General features: G+C 41.7%; 1 protein-coding gene across 4 annotated transcripts in view; it reads right to left on the bottom strand.

Moving 5' to 3' along the window:
- Positions 1–19,683, bottom strand: part of cntln (centlein, centrosomal protein) — a 94,740-nt gene that overhangs the window by 26,425 nt on the left and 48,632 nt on the right. For all 4 annotated transcript variants that reach the window (XM_042431647.1, XM_042431660.1, XM_042431655.1 and 1 more), the window contains exons 14-19: positions 18,617–18,717; positions 15,254–15,351; positions 13,724–14,253; positions 10,416–10,497; positions 8,415–8,496; positions 7,811–8,079 (exon numbers count right to left, since the gene is read on the bottom strand). In XM_042431647.1, coding sequence (XP_042287581.1) covers positions 7,811–8,079; positions 8,415–8,496; positions 10,416–10,497; positions 13,724–14,253; positions 15,254–15,351; positions 18,617–18,717 — 1,162 coding nt within the window. The remainder of the gene's footprint in view (positions 1–7,810; positions 8,080–8,414; positions 8,497–10,415; positions 10,498–13,723; positions 14,254–15,253; positions 15,352–18,616; positions 18,718–19,683) is intronic.

The following is a 19,683-nucleotide window of genomic DNA, read 5'->3' on the forward strand; positions in this document are numbered from 1 at the left end:
GAGTAAGCACAGTATGGTTGAAATACTGTATGCCTTATCCACTGGAGAGCTGTGGGCTCCGCTTTAATATCTCGTCTGTGATAAAACTCTTTTTTTATGCTAATTAGGAGACAGATGATGCTGTTGCCCGGTAAATAGGGCCTAATTCTCACTGTGATTGGCATGCATAATAAAGCCATCCTGCAGAATCAGAGAGCACTTTGGGACAGAGGGAGTTCAGCATTTGGTGAGCGGTTGGGTTTAGAGTGATGAACGATAATGGTACTAGCTGATCATGTACAATATACAGTGTATCAGTGATTCTAAACAAAAGCATCTGAGGTGAGCGTTTTTAACCACATGTGTGTGATGAAGCTCAAAAAAGCTCTTTGTCTGTTTATTAAGAAAATATAAAGGGCAAAAACATGTCTATGTAAGTTTGGTTCAATACTGCCACAATTAACTGATCTGGTGTCATAAAAATCAAGAATGCTTAATGGCACAAATAGGAGACATGATACATGAAGATGTATGCTGCACACATGGGGTAAATGCTGGATCACACACACACATAAACAAGTGAAACCACAGATTCCCAGTGGGTTGCTCTCTGCTCTGCATACATGGAGGTTATTGATATCTGGTTGCTGGCTGACACCTTTTAATAGAATCCCTCTTGTTTTAGGTTTCCTCTGCTGTGTTGAAGATGCGCAAGCCATTTCCCCAGGGAGGGAAGGAGGGAGGGAGAAATAGGAGTGATGGAGAGAGAGGGAGGAGTAGAGAATGAATGAAGTAGGGCTATGGATGTGGTGGCGGTGCTGCACGAATTAAGAGTGGCATTGATGACACTTCCTGTAAGACAGGCTTTGATTTCACAGGCCATTTTCAGCCCTGGTGAGAGATGACACTGACATAGACTGATAAACTGGTGGTCCATTAGGCTGGAAGAGAGGACACCTCTCTCGCTCCCCTCTGAGCAGTGGTCTCACTGATGTTGTTCCAAGTGATACTCAATCATTAGCAGGATAAATAAGGAAACAGAGGCTGCTGAAATAGCTACACGCCCAAGAGCATGTATGAATGTCACACATGCATGCAAAAACCAATGAATCTTTTTAGATGAATCAACTTGGGAACAGACTAGTGTAACGTCTTACTGAACCAGCTCCTCAATCACTTTGCATTCATCCTGTTGGCCAAACTTTTTATGTGATATGTGGTGCAACTATCATTAAAATTTAAATTATGTCTGGAGCTTTTTTTCAGTCAGTTATGTACGCTGCACCCCCTAATCCTATGATAATCCCAGCCCCTTACATGAAAGAGGAGGGAAGGACACTCCACACTTAAAGAGATAAGGCTGGTGAAACGTGGGCGATGTCACAGTACACTGCGAAGTCAAGTAAACGAGGAGGCAAGAACTGAGTGAGGTAATCCAAGCAACCAAATGATCCTGTATTTGGATGATACGCATGACTAGCACATTTCGTCAGGAGCTAGGCTTTGTAGGTATAGAAAGGGGATGCTTCACCTGTCACCTGAGTTTTTTAAGCTTCTTATGGCACCTTAAGAAATAATTCCGGTTTATTACAGCTTGGATCTTATTTTTTGTGATTCTAGACATCATTCCTATCAGTAATAATAACATTGTACTCAGATTGTATAAAATTGCTGAGATCTAGGAATGTAGCAACATTACTAAAAAGAAGTCTAACAGTGCAAGAAAAACAGGCAGTCAGATAATCAAACCTTCATGTTAGTCAGACAAAACAAAAGTGGATAGTAAAATGATTTCCAAACTTTGTTGTCAACATTCATCAGAGTTTACAGACTCTACTGTAGTTGTGGGTTCACACAGTTTCCCTGTGCAATGAGGGATCTTAACCAACATTTTCAGTGTACTCACTTTTTCACGGAAGTCCTGAGAGGCAAGTGAGAAACAAAATCTGGTGATCCTTTTTCTAAGTTTGATCTAAATTGTTTTCCCTCCTGTGTTTAAGACTTAAGAACAGGTGTGAAAAAAAAGTTTTGCCAGTTGAAGGAATTTTTTTTTTTGTTAGGATCATTTTTCTGTTTGTTGTTGTAATACTCATATTGACCACAAGAGGCTGAAGTGCACCACTAACACATGTTCTAAATAGGACTAAAAGGATTCATGCTTTCTTCCAAATAAAGTTTAATTTCTCCATGCACTCTAAACAAGGTTCATATATTGTTAGCAAGTTATGTAACATACTGTCATGTCTTTCTTTTGGCTAAAAATCTATTTTAATCAGCGCTAATCTAATGTTATGCGTTAGCCCGCTAGCTAGCAAGTGAAAAACATATTGTTCATGGTCAACCAACAGCTACAGCCTAGATTAAGTCGACGGCATAGCTAACATTGGTTTAGTGTAACGTTAGTCATGGTAACAGAAACACTTCACCACTTATGAGTTGGATGTTTTACCAATAAAGATTAAATTAATCTTAATTAATTATTCATATTTATGATATAGAATTGGATGCTGTTTATTGAATATTGTAATTATAGTGTGATGTTTATTCTTAATCAGTCCTTCAGTTTGACAGTTGAACCTTTCGTACTTAGACAATTGGTTCTTAAACCTTTTCCTATCAAGGACCCCCAAATTGATATGTAACAAGCCGTCGACGCCCATTTGATAAGATTTTTGTCCCATGAAGCCCTATCTGAGAAGATAGTTGCTAGATATGATTTAGTAGAGAATTCAATGACTGGATATTAGGCTTGGGCAATATCAAGGTATTATGGTATACAAGAGTATTTAGAAATCCTGTGATGTTAACTACCGTCAAAAATATAGACATCCCTCTTTCTATTAAACTAATAAGGAGATGCTGTATTGAGGTGATGTATTGTGGTGCACAGCACACACCACCAGAAGTCTGTCTCTACTGGTGGAACAAGCAACTGAGAATGATGGCGACTAGGGCTGTCGCAATAACAGCAACCACCACAACCGCTATGCTCACGTTTTTTCTTTTTTTTCATGAGGCTGGGCACCTCTTGTTTTACACTTCAATGTGTGTGCATTGAATGTTTGGCGGCTCCTCCTGTCCAGTGTGGTCTGGCGGTCTGGAGGATCCTGCCAGACTCGACTCAACTGTAGGCCAACATTTTTTCCTGCCACGACACGATTTCAATTGTTTTCCGCGTTCGTAAGGTACTGCCGCTCATTCGGCCGACGCATAATCAGACTAACATACCTCGATTTTCACTAAAAAAGGAGAAAAAAATAATACTGCATACCGCACTGTTGAGCCATCCTAAATCACCTCAGGGAAAATTTCTTCTCTGCAACAGCCCTATGAGGAATCATGAAAATATTGCCACATATAACTTTATCTTGAGATGACTTCTTCCAACTACAAAAGCCGTTTACATGATTATACTACATGATTTTATTCAACTGTTAGTCTGCCACCACCATCCACACATCATCTCCGTTCAGCCCACTAATGTGTTGGTGTCTGCCACAGCAACAAGTGTCACTGGGTCCACCAGCAAGAAACCATGGAAGAAGGGTACTTATTTAGTATCTATTCATTATTCTATGGGTCATAAGTATTTAAACACAGCAAGATTTGTCTGAGTTTAAGTAGGCTAATTGCATATTAGACACACAGCATTGTAGGTTAGACAATGTCAGACATGCTACAGCAGCTCAGCTTTTACGTTTTTTAAAAATTTTTTTTATCATATACCATATACCCTGGTGAAATGTCAGCAAGGTATGAAAAAACAGATACCACCCAAGCCTACTGTCTATACTATAGGTGGGGAGATAACTGGAGAGAGTGAGACCTCTGATCACAATAGTCATTCTTATACATTGTGCTAACTCCTAGTGAATAGAATATTAGTAAAATTGAACCCCACTTTGAGAACCAATGAGTTAGACCAATCTAAATCACCCTTGAGGCCAGTCAGCTCATTTTTGTTTGTTTAATATTCCAGTGGGAAGTCCAACATTTGACTTATGGGTCCAACAATTCCATCCTATAGAGATGTAAGCCACGTCGGTGAAGGAGGCTGCCATGTAAGGTTAATAAGCTTTGTTTATTTAATGAATAAAATACTTAAGTAACAGCAACTATGACTTTGAATGATGCTGTCTTGTTTCACAGAGGGCAGAATGAGACCTACACAATGTTGGGGAGAAATTGAAACCTGATCAGCTCTGAGTAGGTAAGGTGTTATAAAGTATGACCCAAGCTATCCAAGCATATTGGAGCAGTGAGCTAAACTTGATTTTGTTGGCAGATGAAAGTACTCAGAGAGTAAATAAGAATGTGTTGTTAGTCTTACCTCATGAATACTTTTATGCGAAACACAGTGATGATTGTACGATGTGCAGTGCATTAAAAAGACCCAATTTTAGCTAAATGGGCTGCATTTATAAAGCGCCTTTCTAGTTTTCCGACCCCTCAAAGCAGATTACACTACATGCCAACATTCACCCATTCACACGCACATTCATACACTGAGGCTACCATGCAAGATGCCAACCTGTTTATCAGGAGGAGTTTCTAATGCTCATTCAAACACACACTCACACCGATGGCACAGCCTACGGGAGCAATGTGGGGTTCAGTATCTTGCCAAAGGACACTTTGACATATGGACAAGGAGAGTCGGGGATCGAACTATTAGTGGACGTCCCGCTCTACCTCCTGAGCCACAGCTGTTAGCTCACTCTATCAATACATTATAATTATGCTTCTCACTTCAAGCAGTGGATTTTCCCCTTCCCTTTTGTTTTTTACTTTAAGACCCTTCCCTTTGTTTGCCATGATATACGATGTAAGATTATTGCTGAATGGAGTAGAGTCGTTTCATTTAAATGAATCACTCTTTCTCTTGATAAAATCTATAGGAAAAATACATTGTGCACAACTCAAGGGTCCAAGCACACCTGAAGGTTCCATTGTCCACACAATGCTAATCAAGCCTATCACAGCCAGATAAATTTCTCTGTACAGATACATTTCTCTGTATTTCACAGTATACTGATGTTTTTAATCTAGTGTCAGGTTAGACATTCCCAGGATGGCCGGATGAATGCATACTGCACGTGCCCTATGGGCAGAGCATGCACATTACAGCCCTCTGCCAGCAGGGCTGGCTAATTTCCAGTTAGCACTCTGCTAACTTGAATGGGGATAAAATCATTTAATCATGCAGCTCTTCTAGACTTTCCAAATGTTATCAGACCGAATGGATCAAACTCTGATACTGAAATGAGTCATTTCACAGGGGTTGTGTGACACTCAAAACAATTTATCCACTATTTTACAGCCGCAACAATGGTGATGGACTAGGCTATGGTGGAGCCTATAACGTAAGCACTTGTTGACAGTGTTTTTATAATTACTCTCATTGCCAGAGGGGGGAGACAAAAGTCCTGCACTCTTTAAATGTACAAAATTATCCTATTCCCTTAGCAAGTGTCCAAATGTCCCACTCATAAGGTTTTTTTTTTTTAAAAAAATCTCTATTGGTAAAACATCCCACTCAAAAGGGGTGACTAATGTTACAGTAAACTAAAGTTAGCTATGCAGTCGACTTAACCTAGGTTGTAGCTGTGGGGTCACCATGAACAATATGTATTTCACTCACTAGCTAGTGGGCTAATGTCAGTACAGCTAAAGCTAAGAGCAGATTAGCACCTATTAAAATACATTTCTAGCCAAAAGAAAGACATGACAGTAATGTTACATAACTTGCTAGCACACAATATATGTGCCATGTGTTTAGAGTACATGGAGAAATTAAAAACTCATCTGGAAGAAAACATGAATGCTTTTAGTCCTATTTAGAACACAGGGTAGTGGTGCACTTCAGCCTGTTGTGGCCAAAATGAGTGTTATAACACCAAACGCTTAGAAAAATGATCCAATGAGAAGAATGATCCAGCCAAAAAAAAAAAAAAAAAAAAAAAATCACCAGCCAAAACTTTTTTCTTCACCTGTTTCCTTAGATGAAAAAAAAAGTAACTGAGAAAAATGATCCTGGCAAAACTTTTTTTTTATCACCTGACAAAACTTTTTTTTCCACCTGTTTTTAAGTCATAAACACTGGAGAGAAAACAGTTTAGATCAGATTTAACATTGGTTTTACCTCCAATAAAGTGGTTTAGATTATCTGGCTGGCTGGCTGACTGCTTGTTAACAATTACTATGGTGAGAACAATGTTGCCATAATCAAAAGCAATAATGGTCAAAACTACAAATAATGGTAGGTAATACATCTAAATCATCCTTTAAGATGAATATGTTGGGAAGGAAAGGGGAAAAAAAGCCTGCATCAACAAACTTTTGTAGTTTGGGTTTGAGAGTCATTGTACATTCTGGTACTCACAAAGACATATGTGAGGACATGGTGATGCTGGTAGTGGTGAATGAATAATGAAAGTGTCACCACGGTGTTGAATGCGTATTCCACTAAAGCACATCACACCTCTTCTGCTCTATTCTACCCTCATGTTACAGATTTAAGGGCCACAAAGTATTAGTTATTAGATTAAATTTACAACTCATAAAAATTACAGTAAATGGGAATAAAAAGGGCTTTTGTGCTTCAGCAAAGGGCAGAGGGAAAAGCAAAGAAGAATGGAAGGAATAAGGAAATATGACTTAATGATGGAAGGAGGCAAGGGAGGAGGCAACAAGGGAAGGACAGAGTGGCCAAAGGATCAGGAGACAGAGCAACACAAACAAGTTTCTGTGAAACTGCCATGCTACTTCTCACATGATGGCCCCTGTGGAGGCTGTCCTAAGCCAATTACAAGCAGAGAGCTTTAGTTGGAGAGCTGGCCAAGACCGGCTGGAACAAGCCCGAAGTCCATCACCTCTTGCCCTGTCCAGAGAGGACAACAAGACCTGGCTTTGGCCAGTCAGTCAGCTCCAACTTTCTCTGGTGGAGTGGCATTAATACTGCAGGAGAAAGGAGGAAACAAACAGTATACACTCGCCTTTACTGCTGTGTCTGAGTCTAAGGTCTCGTTGGGCCTTGGCAATCAGATGTCTGGGTGGTAGCACAAGGGCCACTTCCCAGCTAACAACACTATGAGGGCTGTACCTGTGTGTATCCACTATACTGTATCTGTACTATTCTGCACAGTAAATATACAGACAAAGACACCTAATCAGGCGTACATTTGGTCTTTGGTAGCTGCTGCTATGTCTGAGTTCACCAAAACAAGTCTCCTGCCTGTAGGATTAACGATTGTGTCTGTCTTGGTGTTGGTGTGTGTGCATTTGTGTGTTCATGTTAGTGTGTACAAGGAGGCCCTGACAAGAAAGATACTGTCTAGGGGCCAAAGTGTTTAGTGTTTTATTTATAGTCTATACCAAGTCTGAGAGTTTCCTACCTGGAAGCGGGTACTAAATAACTAAATGGATGTGTGGCAATGGACTCTATGAAAAACAGTCACCTTGTGTGTGTCTGTGCACATGGATGCACATATTTGGAGAAATGTAACTGCTTGTGACAGATCGTTGCGGAGAACTGGCTTGTTGAAACATTCAGCAGGATGAGACAACAGCAAAGTCAGAGAGAGAGAACGAGAGAGAGAGATTCTCCGCCTCTCTTCTGCTCCGTGGCCCTGACCTCCACAGATGAGGGTAAGCCTGTCAACCACACTTATTAAGCATGATAAGGGCAAAGGACCTGTTACAGCTGCACTCTCAGCCCCCAGCAAATACAAAAGAACCACAAAAAGAAAGACAAAGACAGAAAAATAAGAAAGTTCCATACACTCACAGATGGCTCTCCTGTTTACCCATCTCCCTGTTTTTCCCAAGTTACCTGTGTGAGCTGCTTGCTGCTGCAGAGTTTCTCAGTAAGGGAGTTGAGCTGTGCCGTGATCTTCTCATTGGCCCTCCGCAGTTCTTTGGCTGAAAGCACAGCATCTTTCCTGGCACTTCGCAGTATGTCAATGTGACGCTGTAGGGACTCTATGCGCTGCTGCAGAGAAGAGGAGGAGCAGTGCTGGGCCTTTATCAGCATCCTCTTCCTCCTCCGCCCCCTTTTTTCTTCTCTCGTCCCTCGTTCCCAGGGCTCATGCTGTTTATCGTCTAACAGGAGGAAGTACACGCAGGCGCCTCAGAGTTGACAAGTGCACAGAAAAACTCCAAATCCCTATTTAGAAGCTACTGCTGGGAGTTAACAGGCATATGTGAAAGTGTCTTTGTGTATGCGCGAGTGAAAACTGTGATATTTTTAACAATTTGAATGATTAACGTTCTCCATTTATAAGTTGTAAGAAAAAAAAAAAAAGCTTGTTAACTTCTGAAATACTTGTTTCCGATCGACAGCATGTGCATACATTGAGTGTTCTTCCTGCTTCAATTAATAGTCGATTAGATTTTTGTAGTTTTGCATGGGTGTGAAAAAGGAGAACTTACGCTACCTTGGGCCAGAACATCAGGTTGTTTTCTGTTAGATTCTGCTGCCAGCACTTCTGTACCTGGAATCAGTACATACCTGTAGGACTAAAGGAACAGAAAAGTCAGAGACAGTGATGAAAAGCAGCTGTTTAATGTAACACAACCGGTTGACATGTTGTGCTTCCTGAAACGCGGCTCATAATGACACCATGATCACAGGGTGTGCACAGTTTAACGCGACAAGACAAATCACCCTGTGCTTTAATAATTCACCTGAGCATGTTCAACCAACTTCAACTTGAACGCTTCTCAGCACGGATATTACTTTTGACAGATGCTTGCAAATGCCGTCTTTGTTCAATCACTGTCTGAAAGCCCTGATTCACTCCTACATTATGACGCGTGTGTGTGAGTGTATAGTCAATTTTACTCATAAGTGTGTATGCGTGTGTGTGTGTGTATGTGTGACACCTCCCTACTGCACCATCGTTTGTAGTGACATCAAAGAAGCCCCCCCCCCCCCCCCCCCCCCCCCCCCCAACGCACCCCTCCTTCCTCTCTGCCTGTTTCCTTTGTATGGGGGTCAGGTAGGATTTGATCAGTGCCAGGTTTGATCACACGGTGCCTTGCAGAGAGGAGAGAGGAGATGAACCCTTTGCTTTGTGACATAGCACATCGTGAGGGGCCGGGGCTGTCATGGCGATGAGCCCAGGAGGAGCTGATGGGCACATTTAGCAAAGCTGGAGTGGGGAAGCTAAAGGGGATCTGAGAGTAAGGGCCCTGACAGCTCCCTGGCTTCATGTACAACAACAAGCCTCTCTCCCTCCCCACCTTCTACCTTTCTCCCCTCCTCCTGGAAAGAAAAAGACAGAATATGTTTATAGGTCCCCCTCTTTCCTCTCCTCATCTCTCTCCTTGACGGACATATCTCTCTGGGGTTTGGAGCTGCCATGTCCTGCTGTGAAGTGGTTTGATGTGGACAAGAGCAAGGGCTCGAGCCTATCGATTTCATGGTGGTGAGAAGAGATGGAAAAGAAGGAACACCGTCTACCACACATGGGAAAGCCTTTGTGAATGTAGGAGCAAAGGGAGTGGCCAGTCTAAAAAAACATTGTAATGCGGCATGGACTAAACCATGCAACAAATAGTTACTGAAACACTCTTAACTATCCATATGCTTACCAATCACATAAACCTTAATAAAATGCTACCTATTGATTGTTTATTTTTGTGCCTTTATGGTAAAGAATTGGCAGCATATATAAGCTAACTGCAACTGTAAAGTTACAATAGTATAAAAAGATACTCTCTGCACCATCAACAAAAGACTTATCCCCTCTCAAAAACTTCAACAAAATCTGCCACAAAAAACAGTTCCTTCCCTACAACTCTGATAATCATCCTGCCAGAATAAATCTGCAGAATCTGAAGTAAATTCCTTAAATTACTGTTTAAGGTGAAATAAAATATAACATGGTCTTAGTTTTCAATGTCACTAGAGTGGTCATTAATCCATCTTGTTTCTATGGCTATGGTAATGTAGCTGTATATAACTGTGCACATAGGAATATGACTTAAATTGTCACAAGTTAAGCTTGCAACTTTGACTCTTTCTTAATACATTAGATACAATCTACTATGCTGAATATCACATTGTAACCCATTTTTAAAAATTTAATTAGAAATGAAGGATAGGACGTACGTTTTTTATACTGTACTGATAAGGCTTATGTTTCAATAACTGAGTGATAGTTTGGAATAACTTTTTGAGGATTCAGGAATAGTCTTTATGAAGGTCGTACAGCACTTGAATCATGGCATTATTAAAACAAGCATGAACCAACTTAAACAAAACCTGTAGGCACTCTCAAACTATTCAAACGCTGGCTATTCACATAATATATGAAACGTTGCAGAAGTAGTCTGCAAGGGAATATACACATTACTCAAGTGTTAAAGTCTGACTGTAGAAGTTTATTCCTTTTTTAATCCAAAAAATAATTAAAAGATGAGGGAAAACCAACCTTTCTGTTAGTGTGTTTTCTGTAAGCCGTTGTCCCTGAGTGCACACTGTTGAGACTGTCCGAGTACTCTTCACCGCTGTCACTGTAGAGAAAGGTGAGGAGGTTTTGTTACAGGCCAGGAGTTGAACCCACAACCCTGGTTCTAAAAGTACCACCCACGGACAAAAATCCAATTTACCTTTTATGGTTGATTTAGTTGACATCAAGCAAAAATATGTGCATTTCAACCCCCCTTCCTTCCAACAGAAAATCAATGTCCCATCCAATTTCTGAGCTGGAAGTGTAAATGTGGGTGTAAATTAAGTGAAAAGCTGCAGTGTCTGTTGCTAATGGTGAATGCATCAACATGTATGAGAGCGGCTGTGGCCTTCATTAGCCCTCTGTGTGTGACAGACGTGTGTGAGAGGCACGGCTGAGCGGAGCCAAGCAAAGTTGCATCTGACGGACACACGGTAAGGGCTTCCTGAGACACACACATACACATACACACACACGCTCACAGACACACACAGGTTTATTGACAGCGACCTTTGACGTGAAGGTGGAAGCCAGTGACATTTACGCTGGCGGGTTTATTAAGGTGGGGCCTGAGAGAAGCAGCAGAGGTAAAGACCACAGAGAGAGGATCTAACTGGAACATGACAAGGCTGGGGGCTAGTTAGGGTTAAACCTGGTCTGGAAGGAGCACAGGGACTTGCTGAGGATCACTAATCACCACCACTAAGACCAGGGTTACATGCATTTCATGAAAAATGCTGTCCACTAGTGCTACAGTGTGAGACAGCAAAATCAGTCTGACTAAAATTTTGCTTTGTGAATACAATTATGAACCTAACCCACTATCAATTGGAACATAATATTATAATTAGCATGATACATTGAATCCTGTCACCTCCTGTGTACTGTCAACATGAGACCAATCAGTCAACAAGAGTGCTCGTAACTGCATCCAAAGGCCGTCAACATTGTCTCCTGGATGTGTTAGGAACACTTCATGGGATATGTATTTGTCTTTTTGTGAAGTGTACCCATACTGTACATAAACAAATGTCTGAGCATTTACAGACTGGATCCAAAATTAAGCAAGTCAAATAAAGATAATGACAACTTGAAGGAAAAACCTGAATAAAGGAAAAATGAAAGATGCTATATATATATATAGGACGAGAAAATCATCTGAATCATAAACTATGGCCTTCGTAGTCAACAGATCTAAACCCAGCTGAACAACTATAGGAGACTATGGACAGACACCGTCCATCACCATGATAAATTATAAACGTATGAACTGTACTCATATAGCAAATTTCTACCTTAGAGAACAAAGTGTGTTACAATTGGCCTCTCATTCACCCATCACACAGCAGAGCTGCCTTCAAGGCATTAGGTCACTTCAATGTGTGAACAGGGGGAGCCAAGGATTGGACCACCAAGCCTGCAATGAATGAACAACCCACTCAAACTCCTGAGGCACAGCCCGTCAATGTTTTGGAAAATCTTTTCTTCTGGAACTGATGTTGACTCGCTCCAGTACAGTACCAGACACTTGGAGAATCTGCCAAAGAACATTGAAGCTGTTCTGGCAGCTTGCGGTGGGCCAACGTTTTACTAAGAAACTTAATGTTGTTTTTTCCTTGTCACATTTTTCACATACCCATAATTTTTCACCATTCTGTAAAGAAGAGTCTTCCGTCAGTGATCGAAAATATGAAATATATAAACACATATTATTTATTCCTTCTAACAGAACTATTCAATATGATATTCTCCATGCCTTCCTGTTCTCATTTCGTCCTGCCCTCTACCAAAACTGCTGATATGCTCAAAATAGTCATCTGCCTCCAGCAGCTCAAAACTTGAGAGAGGGAGCCAGAGGCAGCGAGAAAGAAAAGGGGAAAAACAAAGACTTGTCAGTATCCTTAACGAGTCTGACATCTTTATCTGGCACTATTTAGGCCAAACCTCCTTAGGTAGAAATACAGTATTTCCAGGAGCGCCTACCAGACATATTGCTGAAGAAGACCCCTGTGAGATAAGAGACGCAGAAGGCTTTACAGTAACAAATCAGTTGACAGGTGCCTTAAATAAGACAACATCTCAGTTTAGACCCCTTCTTCACAAATCCACTTAGATCTTCCTCTCAGGTAAAGCGTATATTAGACTGCTGCTTATTAGCCACATGGAGAGGCATTAGGAAAGCAGGGCATAGCTGCACCCAGTCCCTGTTAAACGGCCTCATGTGGATAGAGCTGGGGTGGATTACAGTCTGATGAATTAGTTGGTGAAGAGATGGTGAGTTAGTAGGGCTGAGCATAAGAGAGAGCAGATAGAAAGAGGCATACGGGGAGAGAAAGTGAAGGGAAATAAATATCAGCGATAGCTCTGAGTGTTTGAAATCAAATCATTCCGACCATCACTCAATAAATGTTGGCTCAGTGGCTTTTTTGCATAAAACATACATGAAATAATTACTGTCGATGGTTCTTAATTTAGAGGGTGTTAAACAGCTTCTAGACATCTGGTACTGAGCCGAGTAGGGTCATTCAAAATTTATCTAACTAAATTAAGGCGAGGAGAGGAGAGAGAAGCGTGTGTGTGTGTGTGTGTGTATGTGTGTTTGTGCTGTGAGGGGGTTATGGGGTGGCTGGAGGAAATACGAGTAGCACACACACATTTGTGAATTGACATGCCACAAGATAACCAACATGACTAGACACGGTGGGGTTTCATACATGTTTGGTTGTGTGTGTACTGGTGGAGGAGGTGGGTGGGGGGTTTGGTACTTGCAGGGGGATCCTTAGTGCTGTCAAGGGGGGGTTAGTGAATATGCAAAGGACCGGTAAATTAAATCAAACTGCCAAACTGTCAATTTCGAGGTAGCGTGACTAGTGCATGAAAATGGCATCACTGGAAGGTATCAAGGCTTTGGCGGCCCCCTTATCCCTGGGCTTTTCTGGCATTGGTTCAACTTTGTGTGGATAGGTGGCTAATTTTGCATGCAAATTTCAGTCAATAAGCTCCAAGCAAGGCGTCCCAGGATATTTCAAAGGATCTGACAGTAGTTTCCCCCTCCTCTCTCCTTCTCTCTATCATTCTTGCTCGCATTCTTCTTTTGGCTCCTGAATACCAACTAGACAGACAATGAAATTCAATCACCCATTTGCTTACGCTTTGCATATGCACGTTGTCCCCTCGATGCTGCGTGGCCCCCCACAATTCAGCCAGCCCACCCTCTCCACTCCAACCACCTAAAAATAATGAGGCGAGAGGCAGTGAGAATAAGTGCGTATGTGTGTGTGTATCATTACCTATCTACACTCATGTCCTCCCACTCGTCCTTAGTGGGACTGAGGCTGCGGCCTTGCCAGCTGATGGCTTGATTGGGGCTGACTGTTGGGTGGCTGCGCTGGCGTGATGCACCTCTGAGCCTTGTTGTTTTGAATTTGACCTTGCTGTTAATGTTGCTGGCGATCCCACCTGCCCGTGCTGGTCCTGCTGCACGGTTCCTATAGAAGTCCCTGGCTGCTCTGAGAATCCCCAGCTCCTGTCTCAGCTTCAGCAACTGATGATGAAGCTTGGTAGCCTCTTTTTGAGAGGCAGACAGCCGGGCTTCCAGAGCCATGGTCTCGCTGCGATGCCGCTCCCCCTGGGCCAGGGCCTGTGCCTGGGCTGCCTCTTCACGGACAACTTCCTGGGTTCGTAGATGATCCAGGGAAGCCTGGAGTCTACGGCAGTTGTGGGCCAAGTCTTCGTTAGCCTCAAGTAGCTGCTCTTTCTCTTCTCTCAGCCTCTCCGTCTCCTCCTCCAGGGACATCATCCTCCGCTCCAGCTGCTCTATCTGAAGGAATCAGAGATATGGGGCCTCATTGGTACAACATATTCAGGTTTTTTCTCCTTGCATATCTACCATTTTTACCATTAATACTAAAACATACTGCTCTTGCATTGCTAGTGAAAACAACAATGTGCCAATCTGAGTTTACCTAGTTTTACTGAGTATATGTTATCAATGAAAATTTCTAGGAGAAAGGCCAGTATCTGATTTGACCTGTGTGGAGTAAGTACACACAGTGGTTTCCCTAACTACTGACATTTTCTCAAGGGTATATAAGCCAGTGCATATATGCTGTGTAGATGGCTGAACAAGTGAGGGGGGCAACCCCACAGCCTGGCAAGGCTCTATGGACATTTGACTGGCACTCCTTTACCCTGATCACCACTAACTAGACATCAACCAGGAACACTTAGTCCATTTGTTAGATCTTTGGTGGAGACTGTTTAAGAGAACAGTGGATGCCTGCTGGGTTTGTGCCTTCAGGCAATTTTTCCCTTTTATTTGGTTCTCACTCTGCCCGCTGGTGAAGCCTGGTACCTTTCAAACAAAATTAGATGGCTATTCCTCACTCTTGATGATTCAGTGCCGTGAAAGCAGAGGGGGAGCAACATATAAACTCACGCATGCAGGGGTTTTAAAAGCATGCGTGCGCAAACATGTGCTTCCTACTAACAGCTTCGATCCAGTTGAATTATCTACTGTTTCTTGTAACTTTCACAATTTCCCCTACTCCACTCCTACACTTAATATTTGTGGTTATTTGCAGCATTTTTTTTTAAATGTGAGAAAAACTCATTTTCTTGCTGACACTTGACTTTGAAATGATGACACACAGACTACACTCTGACCAATGGAAAGTCTCCCAAGAATGAGAACACTTTAAAATCATTCTTGATAGAGCAAAACCAAATTTTCTGAGAGGCATTGTGCTGTAGTTATGGCTCTGTCGGGTTTCTTTTATTGGCAATGACAAAGAACACTTAGTGATGGCATAGTGCTGTACCTTTTTAAATGACTGTTCCATTCGCTCAGAAGAAACAGAAGGCTTTTTCGGAGTGCTGCTTTTGACCTGGCGCTCCTCTACCACTTTGTGAAGCAATTCTGCACAAGGGAACAAAGCTTGTTATTGTGACATGATGTGTCAAACCCAGGCTGCTCAATCAATAGAATGATAATAAAGAGGCTAAATTAAATCAATTAGCATTACTAAGGTCTAATTTCCTTCCCAAGGTCCAGTTTCTTTTTTCTTCTTTTGTCAATCAAATCAGAAGGAATGTGGAATTACTAATGCTGTTTTCATAGAGACTTGAAAATTTCACTGGTAAAACCCACCTGCTGTTTCTAAATCAAATAGCCTTTTTCATCCTGATTAACAGAAAGGTGTTTTATGTAAAAGTCCATGAGGAAACAGTGTTCAAAAGCTCACACTGGTACATGCAATGTGCAACCTCTCTCTAGGGATCTTAAACAAACGAAGAGAAGTGCTTGAATCCCTTGTGAACACACAGCCCCAGGCTGCACTGCTTTGTAGTCCACTATGTTTCCCCAATGGACAACTAATCTCCGCAGACTAACGTGCTGCTTTATTCTGAGAACTTCAATAGTGGCCTTGGCGAAGATATGATTTAGGCTTTATGATAACAACAGAATGCATGCAGGAGTCCAAGTGCTGGAGGATCTGATGTACATATAGTCATGTGTGTATACAAAATCCAACAAGCCTCTGTGTCACTGTTTGACATAAAGTGGCTGCTCACCTAGATGCAAAGGGTAACCCAAAATTCTGCCTTTCATTCTCTTCTGTTAAACATTCATGACAGTACGACCAAAATAATTTGTTCAATGAGGCTGGAAAAATTAAATATTCATGACCTTGACTTTTCAGGTCAGGACTTTTCAGGTTGATCTTTTGGATTTTTGGTGTCTGAAAAAGAGGCCATAGAAGGAGAAAGTAAAAAGAGAGAGGGCTAGGTTGTGAGGAGCCGCTGCTCCCTTGCTTTGCATTTGACACTTTGCCCAGGGAAGTTTGTTACTTTGAATTAGCCTGCTCTTTTGTCTTCCCAGCATGTCACATTCAATCAGACACAGCACCAAATAGGACAGGAGGGCTGCCGTGTTCGCTGGGTACATAACCAGGTTGGGAGACAATTATCCAGCTCCAGTGCTGGTGGCTTGGGAGTTGGCACCTCAGCACTACCTTGATAAGAAGACGTGGTGGCTCCCTAGTCACCCACTGTTGGAGGAGGTCCTGGCACTGCGGCATACATTAACGTCCCTCCCACGTCTCCTCATGGGCTGCAGCACAAAGGCCTTGTTCCTTTCATCTGCTGCCTTTTGTTAGTGTAATCCTGGTGTGAGTACTTCAACCCTTCTTCCCTTTGATCGGGTCACAAGAGGTTCTTCAGGAGTAAATGTTGTGGCCATTCATAACTTTTTTTCTTAATATTGTTGAGTTTACTTCCTATTGCCGCCACGCATATTGGTTTCAGTCCAGCTATAAACATTACAAAATTTGCTAAATTGATAGGACCTTATGTGATGTACAAATTGTGATAAAGATGAATACTATGGTAACATAAACCTGTAACGATATGATAACAAATTATATCATTCATCTAGATATAGCTATGTCAACTATATCAATCAGCACCTGTACACAGTGACTTCACATGACAGATAATTTGTTTTTAAAGCTTCTTATGGTATCAAAAGTGCATTTTTAAATACAGGGAGAATACAACTGTAACATAAATAGTAAAACAGCAAAAGCAGAAGTGCTTTCTCAAAGCCACTCAACAGACCATTGTTTGAGTTAAGGGTTTTGTCAAGATATTGTTTGCAGACAAATGGATTGTCATTTTAACAGGGCTAAAATTTACTGGCGAAAATCTGGCATACAAGATTTGGCTAGGCATATACAGTACTACCCTACCTATTAAACTAGTGGTGTTATATCTGATAGAAACTGGAAAATTATTTTTACATCATAACACAAAAGACAAAAAAGCAGACACATGCTCTTGTGTAACAGTATTTCCCCTATAATTGTACAGGCCTGGCAGGCCGCCAGGCCAACGAGAACCCCCGCCAGGCCAAAAAAATCTTTTTTAATCCCAAAAATAACACAAAATATCCATTCATTCAGAAATCAATAGCATTTGGAGGAGTCTCTGTGCAGTGCTGTTCCGAAACATGAGTCAACCTCTTTGTTGTTGTCTAGGAAACTCTTGGTAGCATAGCTCCTTTTAAGGAATAGGGCAGTTCGTAATGTGTGTGTGTAGCGAGTGCGAGCGGAGCAGAGGAAAAGGTTAGCAGTAAGTTATCAATCTGACAGTAAATGTACAGTAAAGGCTACATTGTGTCATTTCATAAATGCTGCAGCTTCTCTAGACAAAGAAAAGGCACATCTGTTGTTACCCCAAATAGGTTAGCCTAACCTGACGACGCTAAACAGAGAAACATAGAACAGAGAAATGTGTGGCTGCTGAGATTCTGCCGAGTTTTGCTCGGTGCACCCACCTCCCCCTGAGGCCACTGCCGCCACCACCACCCCAAAGCAGTCAACCTAGGGGAAACACTGTGTAACATTTAGATTGAGTGATTATTTGTCTGACAAGATGTAAAACGAAGTATGTCCTTTCCAAGGAGCTCATTTCCTTGTATTCCTGACTAGACTGTCAATTGGAGAGGATGCACTATTTTAATTAGTGCCATCCTTTAAATCACACGCTTGCATCTCCAACAGACACCATCATTGGTTGTGAAGAAAATTAAAGTGATCTAGGACAGATTTGTTATTGAACTAGTTAATTAAGGCCATGGTGGTTGTGGTGGTCAGTGTCTGACAAAAGGTTGTGGATTGGATTAAAAGCGATGTGCTTTTTAACACTGGGGATGATATATGCAGACAAGATGAACACTACTTGATCTCCCAATCAATTTTCAGGGAGTTGATCAAGTCTTAATTGAGTTGTCCTATTAATTCCACTGGGAGTTGACTTATTAATTCTGCTCACAAATACACGTGGCCCAGAGGTAAAAGCACAGCTTAAAGGTGCTGTCATGTTAAACATGTATACTTTTCGACCATTAGAGGTAATTCTTCAAGGGCTTTTTTACTTTGTGTTTTTAAAACTTGTGGCGACATTGTTAGGTAGCACTGTAGAAAGCAATATAGACATTAACAAGAGAATAATTGTGTAAAATTCAATTCTGGCAAAGTATTTTCTAACCAACAGACAGGAAAAAAAGGCAAAATAAATGGAAAAGAGAAAAGGTCATTTTGACGAATCATGTTCACATTGGTTGCCAATCCTACTTTTAAGTCCCCCCAGAACTTCCTGAATATAAAGAAAAACATGTTCACCTTGGTGTTCATTAGCGAGACACAGGTGGAGCTCCTTCACTGTGGCCCGGTCCATGGCAGCCTGGACTCGCAGCATGTCCAGCTCCTCCTCCAAGCTGGCTCTGCAGTCACACACATTATAAACTTTTCTTCACACAGCAAATAGATCAAATCTATTCTCCTTCAAATATGAATGGAATAACAAAAAAGGCATGTGAAACCACTACCAACACAAGCACTGTATAATGAGTATCTTCTAAAATCTCCTCAAATATCACTTTGAATTCCACTGTGGACTCCACTATTGTAGAAACTTTTATTACACATTTTAACTTGAATCTTGTGCACTGGGTTCCCTTCCTAACAGAAAAAACGACATGGTGGAGAAATCAACTAATTAAAATGCTTTTTAATTCATCTGGAAATCAAAGTGACAAGCAACATGAAACGCCAAGGTAGGAAAGAACAGTGTGTGTGTGTGTGTGTGTGTGTGTGTGTGTGTGTGTGTGTGTGTGTGTGTGTGTGTGTGTGTGTGTGTGTGTGTGTGCAGGCAAGTGTGTGTATCATAACAGACAAACAGACTGGAAAGTGTGCCCAATTACCTCTCTGCAATTAGCTTGATTCCTGCTAAAGGCTAATTATGTGGAGCCATGCTCGAGACTTTGCACTTTCAAGTTATTATTAGGACCCCAACTGAAGTCTTCAGAGGATACACACAAGCCCACTGAGACAACCACACCTGAAACACACACCTAATTTCCCTCCCCTCTGCTCCACAGAGTCAGAGAGAAACACTAGAAACAAGCTCCTGCTACCATAGTGGCATTCTTCCCTCAGTTAACCTCATTACAACAGTAGGCCTTCCTACTGAATGACTTCTTAAGGCATGCAGTACAGCGTGCGTAATACAGTCTGTAATGTTTGAGGAGTAACAGGCATAATGGAAATTAACTCAAACTAGGCACTTGTTTCAACCTCAAATCTAATTTTGCTGGATCAACCAAATGATGTGTTTTTTTTTATACATATGGCAAGAAAATGACTTTGGAAAAGTTATTGCCATAGCACAGGGAAGGGAACTAATTAGC

The sequence above is a fragment of the Thunnus maccoyii genome, chromosome 2 (genome assembly GCF_910596095.1).
Source record: "Thunnus maccoyii chromosome 2, fThuMac1.1, whole genome shotgun sequence".
Classification (NCBI taxonomy): Eukaryota; Metazoa; Chordata; class Actinopteri; order Scombriformes; family Scombridae; genus Thunnus; species Thunnus maccoyii.